This window comes from Sinocyclocheilus rhinocerous, unplaced genomic scaffold (genome assembly GCF_001515625.1).
Source record: "Sinocyclocheilus rhinocerous isolate Xijiao unplaced genomic scaffold, SAMN03320098_v1.1 scaffold350, whole genome shotgun sequence".
Taxonomy (NCBI): Eukaryota; Metazoa; Chordata; class Actinopteri; order Cypriniformes; family Cyprinidae; genus Sinocyclocheilus; species Sinocyclocheilus rhinocerous.
The window spans coordinates 745,497-755,927 of NW_015637528.1; the positions used below are offsets into that span (position 1 = coordinate 745,497).

At 35.1% G+C, this 10,431-nt stretch overlaps 1 protein-coding gene across 1 annotated transcript in view; it reads left to right on the forward strand.

Annotated features, from left to right (window-relative positions):
- The first annotated feature begins 5,692 nt into the window (after positions 1 to 5,692).
- Positions 5,693 to 10,431, forward strand: part of LOC107748878 (UNC93-like protein MFSD11) — a 12,479-nt gene continuing 7,740 nt past the window's right edge. Inside the window, exons 1-8 of the mRNA XM_016563867.1 lie at positions 5,693 to 5,839; positions 6,091 to 6,223; positions 6,337 to 6,392; positions 8,113 to 8,220; positions 8,342 to 8,421; positions 8,502 to 8,598; positions 8,686 to 8,744; positions 9,592 to 9,717. Of these exons, the coding sequence (XP_016419353.1) occupies positions 6,128 to 6,223; positions 6,337 to 6,392; positions 8,113 to 8,220; positions 8,342 to 8,421; positions 8,502 to 8,598; positions 8,686 to 8,744; positions 9,592 to 9,717 (622 nt within the window). The 5' untranslated portion in view covers positions 5,693 to 5,839; positions 6,091 to 6,127. The remainder of the gene's footprint in view (positions 5,840 to 6,090; positions 6,224 to 6,336; positions 6,393 to 8,112; positions 8,221 to 8,341; positions 8,422 to 8,501; positions 8,599 to 8,685; positions 8,745 to 9,591; positions 9,718 to 10,431) is intronic.

Sequence of the window (10,431 nt, forward strand, 5' to 3'; positions counted from 1 at the left end):
CTTCGGTTTGGAACGACCCTTCAATATGGCGGCCATGATTGTTTTCACTCCGAAGTGCCTAAAATCTAGTTTGATAGAAATTACACTCACAAGAGCAGTTTGTAGCTTCTGAAATATGAATGTAAGATTTTTTTATTATTGTTATTTCCATAACTGTGGGAAAGAGGGTTTCTGCACATTTTCTGAAGGTAAATAAGACTTTTTTTAAAGACCTTTTTAAAACCAAGTAAAGAACATTTAAGGAATAAATTGAAGGGAACACAATACGCCCCTGTGTTCTTTAAATGTAAATGTCTAGTGAGCTGGAAATAAGTTGTATTAGCAATACTATAAAGTACAGCTTCCAACAGATCTCCATTCCTTTTTAATTTTATTTGACAAAAACATAAATCAATCAACACTCACAAGAGCAGTTTGTAGCTTCTGAAATATGAATGTAATATATATATATATATATATATAATAAAAAATTCCCATAACCTTAAAATCTGATTACTTTCCATTACTTTTCCATTTTTGGAGATCACAAATTAAATTTATCTGTTATTTCCATAACTGTGGGAAAGAGGGTTTCTGCACGTTTTCTGAAGGTAAATAAGACTTTTTTTAAAGACCTTTTTAAAACCAAGTAAAGAACATATAATGTTCAACTGATTTGCATCCAAAAAGTGTATAATTATAGATAATATATATTTATATATTTTTATATTACAAATTTTTACTTTTATGATAAAATATATAGAAATGGCTATCTATATATATTTATTTAATGTATTGATCTCAAATACATAGTAAAAAAATAAAATACACAGGGTAATTTCATACTATGTCTATGACATAAAATTTACTCATGCCATAACGCAATTATTACGTTTATTCACATTTTCAGCTTTAAAGGATTAGTTCACTCCTGAATAAAAATTTCATTCATTTATTCACCCCCATGTCATCCAAGATGTTAATGTCTTTCTTTCTTCAGTCAAAAAAAAATGTAGGTTTTTGATTTATGTACATTTTAACCACAAATAATCGTCTTTGTACACAGGCGTCTTCGTCTGTGTACTCTGGTTCAAAAAGGTAGGGTAGGGCGAAAAACTTGTCTGACATTGCTGTTTTACCTTTTTTTGTAAAGGGCATTTGACTTTCTTTGCATGTTCGCTTTGTAAACACTTTGGTACTTCCGCTTACATCACGTGTGCCCTTTCCAAAGTGACTACGTAACGCGTGAAGTCGTGAACGCTGAGCTAGTGCAAGACGAGCATTTGTGGTTAAACGTATATACATTTAAAAAAAAATAAAAAATTTGTAGAAATGGCCGATCGTTTTGTTATTTAAGACCCTTATTTCTCGGCTGGGATTGTGTAGAGCCCTTTGAAGCTGCATTGAAACTGCAATTTGGACCTTCAACCCGTTGGTCCTCTTTGAAGTCCACTATATGGAGAAAACTCCTGGAATGTTTTCCTCCAAAAACTTGACAGAAGACAGAACGACATGAACATCTTGGAAGACATGGTGGCGAGTAAATGATCAGGACATTTTTATTCTGGAGTGAGCTAATCCTTTAAGTAAGCAACTGGCAGCAATTTTGCGTTTTACTTTTTCTAAGGCAGGACACTGTCTGACCATTGTCTCGTACACGTACCTCAGCACCACCAAAACACCCATCTGCTTCAAAGCAACCCCAAAAGGAGCAGGTAGCTGGATCACATACACCTCTACCAGCTCAAACTGCACTACACAGCCCTGCTTTTACATTGCCATACTGGATTCAGCAGCTTGGAGGCAACTATTCCACATTGAGTTCAACACCATTCACAGCATTGTCAAAGCAGAACGAAAACCTGCTGTGCAAGTCAAATTGTTACCAATGCGATGCGTCTGCAAGTCTGAATTACATTCCTGCACATTATTCCAGTGAATTGTAACTCTGTCTTGACCGGGACCTGGATTTGGATCGTGAACGTGAACGTGACCTTGACCTGGAAGGAGACTTGGACTTCCTCTTGCGGGGAGTGTGTGACTTTGAGCGAGAGCGGGAATAGGAGCGTGACCGCGACCTGCTGTAACGGGAACGGCTGTGGGAACAAGAGCGGCTCCTGCTTATGGAACGGCTGCGTTTACGACGCCTCGGACTGTTGGTGGAGATGAAGAAACATCAGGGAACACTGCAATAGTGTCTGAATACAGACCTGCAGTAACTTGCTTCGTTCCACTAATGAATGAGCCGTTTTGAACTAATCAGTTGAATGAATGATTCAATGACTCACTCTTCAAGACAGTCAGTGCGTACGAAATCGCATACTTTCTGAGTAGGTACTACATTTGAATTTACTCCACGACCATTAAAAAAGTATGTTCTATATAGGTATGAATATGGATAGTATGAATGTAATTCGGATGCACTTCATCCATGTTGTTACCGTCACGTGACCTACCAGTGTCAGCTGCATCGCTTCACTGCCTTTCATAAATCCTCTCCCATGGCCTCATGGGATAATAAAGTGTCTATCGAATGTGCAGTTCAGAATCCGGGTGGAAGAAGTAGGTCATCCGGGTACTTTTCGCCTACTGTTTTTCGAATACTATGAATTCGACATACTACTCGTCTCACATACTGTTTTTCACCTACTATATATTAGGGAAGTATGCGATTTTGGATGCAGCGAGTGACTTGTCTACACCTACTGGCAGTTTTAGGGGCCGTTTACATGACACTGTTTTCAACTAAAAAAATTACAACTTTTTTTATGCATTCTGGCCATTAATTTACACAATAACGGCGTTTTGGGAGCCTGAAAAGGCAAACTTTTGAAAACGGGTTTCAAAGTGCAAGCTTTTGAAAACAATACTCTCATCATCTCAGTGTAAACTACAAAAATGCGAGTTTGTGAAAATGGCGACGTCATGCACATGCGTATTACGTCCGGTCTATAGGAATGTGTATGTGCGCAGGCGTGTGGTGTTTTTTTTTAAATGTGACCGCCAAATACTGGCCTGGCATGAATATCACTGCGTTTTACCCTGTTTTCACGGATCCGTGTGAACGGGACCATTTTGACAATGTTGTCGTCGGTAAGCGAAACTTTTCAAAAACACAAAAGAAAAACGTTTCTGTTTTTAGGCCCAATATTAAAGATTAAGTGGACATTTTAATTAAACGTTGTTTATTTCGTCAATATTAAACAAGGATTAGAGAGCGCTGTAAAGTGTAAAAACAATCGTCAGGCCGTTGGCGCCCTCTGCAGGCATTTGTTATAATGCGTAATGTACATTAGCTATATTGTTTATATTAGATTAATTTTACCAGTTTTTTTTCAATAAAACCATATGATTACTTGTTTTTGATACTCTATTAGAACTAATTATTATTGCCTCATTGCTATTATATTTGTATTTTAAGTAATTTTAAAGGCTACTGTTTGCTTAGGTCTTTTTATTACCATGCACAAAAAAATTATTGTAATTATCCGATTACTCAATTAATCGCCAGAATAATCGACCGATTACTCGATTACCAAAATAATCGTTGGTGACAGCCCTAGATTTTAGCAGTTTTCTCTGATCCATGTGAACAGGATCAATTTGACAATGCTGTCGTTTGTAAGCGAACTTTTCAAAAACACAAAAAGAAAAACGTTTCTGTTTTTTTAGTACTATCATTGTTGTGTAAACATACCCTTAGATTCACTTTGAAAAATACTTCATTTTTCTCCACATTCTGAATATAGAAACAATGTTATACTTAAAACATTAATCTTATAACAATATTTATGCGATTGTAATTGCAGTGTAAATGCATGAGTTGCATGAAACAGCCTGTTTAAATACTGCTAAACTTTATTAAAAAAAAAGTTTTGGATAGACTATTGACTGAAATGTTAATAATCTTACGGCTAGTTTTCTGTGACTGCCACTGACTAAATGTAATTAAATTATGACTAAATTAGTTAACTAAATTACACATATTTATCTTTTCAGACTAGAAAATACTGAGATGCTGAGCCTTCTAGACTTGTGATAACTGATTAAAACTAACAAGGACATCTGACACAAGACTAAGATAGAAATATAACAGAAATATTCAGGTGTAGTACAGCAGATACTGTTTTCACTTAAAAGACTGTTCATTGGTCACGTGAATGGAGAGCGACAAACCCAAGTCGTATGTCTTACATATTTTGTAATTATCATTTAAATCTGACTCATTTTTTAACTGTTTGTCATAAATCAACATCTCAGGAAAATGGTATGGGGTTTCGAATCAAAATATGACTTTCTGTTACGAAACAGGACATCGATTTCATTCATGTCCACTGTAGAAGACATCAGGACTAAAGGCATGTTTATTACGCATTTTGGGAGACACCACAAATGAATACAAATTTGAATATTCCTATAAAAATAGATGTTATAATGTAAATCTTGCTAATTATTACTCCCAGTATTACACTTCTATTTTCATTATTGCCCCAAGTATACATTAATATGCAAATGAGATACATTGTATAGGTGGAAAACCCATTTATGGCCATTTTACACACGTACTGCATATAAAGCAAAATGGTATATCAAATCATTCTGTTATATCTTTCATAACATAGTTGTTTCATAACATCTTTATACAAAGTCCTGAAACCTAAAATCCTGAAACATAAAAATATATTGGTGATTTAAAAATTTTTTTTTTTTGCCTATTCATGTTCATTCATGTCTTTTTATTTTTTTGTCCTGGTGTCCTCTATACAGAGGCCATAGCATAGCATATTAATAAAATATCAGTTTACAAAATTGCTATTATTCCATTTTTTTTCTTATGCTCTAAACAATTTAATGACATGAAAAAACACTAAATTCACAAAACTTTTTTTTTTTTTTGTGAATGGGGGTTAAAATAGAATTATAATTGAGCTTTTTTATTGAATAAACATTATACATGCACTTTCGTTCAAATGCAGATACTGAACATTATACAAGTATTTATACATAAATAAATAAAGATCATGCAAATGGCACAATGGGGCATAAAATATCAGATAACAGTCAACAACTTGAATTTGTACATGTGAAATTTGGTCAAAATATACGAGTAAACTAATTAAATAAAATCATTTTTAATCCTCTTTAGAATATTCAGTAAACCCAAAAAGTATAATTTTACATAAAAGTGAGAGCCTATTTTCATTGTACGTTTCATCTAAAATATAACTGAATAAGTACAAAGCCAAAATAAATGCAAAGCTTTTTAATGATTAGTTTAATGAATAGTTATTACAGAAAATACAGTTTATATTTGTCCCTTTTTAACATTTCTGAAGTAATGATTGATGAATAAAATCTGTAAGTTTAAAGTTGTTTTTAAATGTATAGGGTTAGGTAAGGTTAACATTATTTGAAATTACACGCATCGAAACGTGACTTTTGAACCCGCTTTTTTTATTTATTTATAAATATATAGATTACTAAATAAGGACTACAATTCCCGATGTGAGAGTTTGTGCTTGCTCTACTGACTATACACTTCACCAACAAGACAAATTCAGAATGATATATAACTTTAACAGTTTAACTATATGTTTTTAATAAATATTTTAATTCCAGTACCGACGTACGGAAAAACTACACTACCCACAATTCAGTTGCTGGAGGCTGGCTATGACGTCACCGCCAGCTGATAGATGTCACATGACCGACATTTTTTGATTTCAGATACAGACAGCGACAAGTCGGAAACGAATATATCTTTACGTTAACCAGCTTTACAAACTGTTTTTTCCCCCCATATCGAAACAGGTGTTCACATTATGAATTAGCTGTTTACATCAGCGCACCCAAGTAGTCGGTAAGTTTACTGAGCACAATTATCATTGCAGTCAGTTGCATTAAGTCTAAATGATATGAGTAATCATTTATTGATAATACATTATTTAATGAAAAACATGATTTATTCCCATCACACATGCAGTACAATAACTGTTTCGGTATAAATGAACATCCTTCAGAGCTGTTTGATCTCATGAGGAAGCAAACATATAGAAAAAATAGCATGGTCAGGTTTTTAACCAGTTGTTTTTAACCAGGTGTGTTCACTAGTCTCAGGTTGTCATCGAGCTAAAGACTGTAAGCCAACATGAGTCCAGAAGGAAAGACCCTGCTGAACATCATAATCCTGGGCTTGGGGTTCATGGTTATGTTTACTGCCTTCGGCACCTGCGGGAATATTGAAGTAGGTTTTGAGCTTGTTCACACTTAGAAATGCATGATCTGATGAATGTTATCACATCAGATTCGGCTAGGCTTATAAGAATGTATTCAAACCAACATTTTCACTCTTTCCAGCAAACCGTGATAAAGAGTTTCAACAGTACAGAGTTTCATGGAAGTGGCTACACAAGGTATTCGTTTTCTTCATTTCTTCCTTCAGAGCCACATTCTTTATAGAGCCATCCACCCACTTTTTTCAGTGGCCTTCAGGTGCCAGAAGTAACTTTCTCATTGGCTTTTTTTCAATGGGTATTAAAAAGACTTCAGCCAGTCAGCTCCCGTATGAAGCACAACATTAGAAATGCTGATTTGAAAAGGATATAAAATTGCGAGACTGTGTACTAGACGTCTTTTATGCATAGTTAATTGCATAAGCATTGCAAATGACACACAAAAAATGGCAGTAAAAAGTGCATCTATTAAAAATGATACGAAAATTGTAATAGAAGTGTATTGTCCACATACACATAAAAGCGATGAATGGGATTTTTACTTTCAGAATCCCACAGCTGTGCTCTATTTCTGCTCAAGTCATGTGACATGTTTTGGCCTCTGTACGCTTTTTGAATGAGATTTATGATGGCTGATGGATGAAAATCGGGTCATCTGATGTTGTGCTGTAATCTAATGCAGTGCTTCTCAACCAGGGGTCCGTGGACCCCTAGTGGTCCTTGACATAAGGCCAGGGGGTCCGTATAAAGTATGAATTTTTGTATACATTTTGTATATTTTGACATGACATGTTCCCATGAAAGAAAAATCCAATATAGCTGATGATATGGCCAAATACTGGACAAGTCAGCTAACTTGAATTATACTTGACTGCATTTGGTCCTCACAAAGACACAAATGATACGAGTCCATTTTGTTCTGGGGGTCCTTGAGGATGGTTCTGAATTGGACTGGGGTCCGGTACGCCAAAAGGTTGAGATTCACTGATCTAATGAATAAGGTCTGAAGGTCTCTTTGACCTCAGGAATCACATTGACCATGGTTATGTAACAAAGAAGCACTGTCTGTTCTCAAAAACAAAAAAAACACAGAACTTTGAAACAGAAATGTAAGCGGTTGTCATGTGACTGTGTCACTTATTCAGCACGGACTCTATAGAGTTTTCCTTCCATGAGAAATTTTATAATTTTGCCATTTTTATTTATTTATTTTGTGATGGAAGTGAAATATTGGGGGAAAAAAAACTAAAATGTGTGTGTATGTGGTTAAAAATTAATCAAATTTATCTGGTGGCTTTATCAGGATATTATCATGACTATGATGTTAGGGCAGTTGTAACTCTGGTTATGATATAATTTTTAATATTTAAATTGTTTAATGAACAGTATTAATCTTTAAATAAGCGATTCATCATTTTTGTTATTATGAATAGCTATATATTAGATTAGATTAGATATATTAGATTCTTTTGAGGTGTGTACATATGTGAGATGTATTGGGTTAATATTATTATTATTATTATTTAATGTAAGTGTTTCAGTTGCCTCTAACCAATGTAAGTGAGCAGATTGTAACTTTCTCTCTTCTTGGATTAAATTCAACTCTTTGATCTAGTGTTTCTCAATGTAAATATTTGAGCCATATTATTACTGTTGTCACATGTTTATTTTATACCAATATACGACTGGTAGATTTGTCTTTGTTTATGAGTTATGAGAAAAATGCTTACAATTGCCCCTTGTTTCCCCTTCTGTAAATAAAAAGTAATAATCTGTAGAATGATTTTTCACTTTGGCTTTTCTATAAAACACCATGAAACAGTTATGTTGTATTTACTTTGGTGATCATTAATAATTAAAATACCACCCTTAACACATGCTTCTCATGCTTTGCTTCTAGCATGGCGATTATCTATGCCGTATTCTCTGCGTCTAACCTTATAGCGCCCTCGGTGATAGCTGTCATTGGACCTCAGTTGTCTTTGTTTTTTAGTGGACTTGTTTACAGGTAAGTGCCTAAAGGACTTCATTTAGTAGTAGTAGTATAAATGTAGTAATAAATGAGCAATTTTCTTAGTTATTTATGATTAAGTTTTTATTAAAAAGACTCAATCTGTGCTCTCTTTTAGTGGTTATATTGCTGTTTTCATTCATCCGTACACCTCGTCATTCTACACTTTATCTGTGTTGCTCGGAATCGCAGCTGCAGGTGGGATATCATTATCTGTTAAGTTGTGAAAGCATATTATGTAGCCACACATTCTCTAAAACTAACTTTGTGTCTCGCAGTGCTCTGGACGGCCCAAGGGAATCTGCTCACCATCAACTCCAAAGATTCCACCATTGGAAGAAACAGTGGAATATTTTGGGCTTTGATGCAGTTTAGGTACATCTTGCTTGTTGCCATTGTATGGCAAGTATGTGTAGACGGAACAAGAGGAACAATGATTCATTGATTCTCTTTTATTCACAGCTTATTCTTTGGTAATCTCTACATATATTTTGCCTGGCGTGGCAAGAGTCACATAACAAGTGAGTATATTTTATATAATAAACTATGGTCTGGCCAATTTGGTGGAAATCGCCCACAACTGTAGGACAGTCATAATGTGTGTAAAAATTGATTTTTTTTTATTGTAACAAAGAACCTTGGGGGACACCTTTAGTAGACCTCTTAAGATTTGTTCTTTTAGATGCTAATAATGTATTTATAATAATAATAATAACAGTAATAAGAATAATAATAATTAGTGCTGTCAAATGATTAATCGTGATTAATCACATCCAAAATAAAAGTTTTTGTTTATGTGTGTGTACTGTGTATATTTATTTTAGGCCTATTTATTATGCTGTTCTTTTTACTTTCTATTCATTAATCCTGAAAAAAAAAAGCATCACGGTTTACACAAAAATATTAAGCAGCACTGTTTCATATTTAATAATATAGTATAGAATTTGTGTGGTAGTAGATTATGATAAGAAGAGGGCCCAAAACAGAAGCCTGGGGGAGATCTGTTCTTTTAGATACTAATAATGTATTATTAATAGTAATAATAATAATAATATGCTATATAATATGTAATACAAGTTTTACTGTTTTGAGTCTTGTTTTTTTAAGTTATTTTTTTTTACAAGAATTGTTAAGTGTCTTTTCTTTTGGTTTGTGTCCATCAAGTACCACATAAATAAAAAAAAGTATCTTTTTGCAAAGCATGTAATTCACTGGATTATCCAAATGTAAACATTACTACATGGATCAAAAAACTATATTGTGATATACTGTATATAGCATTATAGTGACATGAACATATTATGAACATGAAAATTTTAATCGATCTGAACTGTAATGTTGAGACAATGTGGTTGCCTGTCTGTCCAGGTCTCGAGCTCACCTTTTACAGTGGGGTGTATGGGACATGTTTAGGGGCCATGACTCAATTTGGACATGACGCCAAGGGTCTTATCGGCCTCTCTGGAATTTTGATTGGTGTTGGTGAAATACTTGGTAAGTCAGTGCATTACAACCATTGTGCTTAAAGGTCCCATGACATGCTGCTTTTTGGATGCTTTTATATAGGCCTAAGTGGTCCCTAGTACTGTATCTGAAGTCTCTTTCCCGAAATTCAGCCTTGGTGCAGAATTTCAGCCACTACGAGCCAGTCCCACAATGAGCTTTCCTTAGGACGTGCCATTTCTGTGTCTGTAGCTTTAAATGCTAATGAGGAGGAGAGAGGCGGGGCAACTGCCATGCTTCGCTCGTTTGCAAGCCATGATGTCTCTCGAGGAAAAAAAAAATATTGCACTCGCCTGGCACTGTAGTAGCTCATTTTCTCATGGGCGGGCCAAATTCTCTGGGCGGGCAAAGCAGAGAAAGGGGAGGTAACCTTTCCCCGTATGACGACATAAAGGGAAGATTCCAGATTGGGCCATCTGAGCTTTCATTTTCTCAAAGGCAAAGCAGGATACCCAGGGCTCAGTTTACACCTATCGCCATTTCTAGCCACTGGGGGACCATAGGCAGGCTAGGGGAACTCATATTAATGTTAAAAAACCTCATAAAGTGAAATGTTCATGCCATGGGACCTTTAAAGAATTATGACATATGGGGAGGGGGGAAAAGCAGGGTGCGAACTACGGGGGAGCTAGGGGGAGGTCGGCTCTCCTTAATAAGACATGGGCTCCCCTGAAAACGTGATTTGTGAAATTTTGGGGGGTCTCA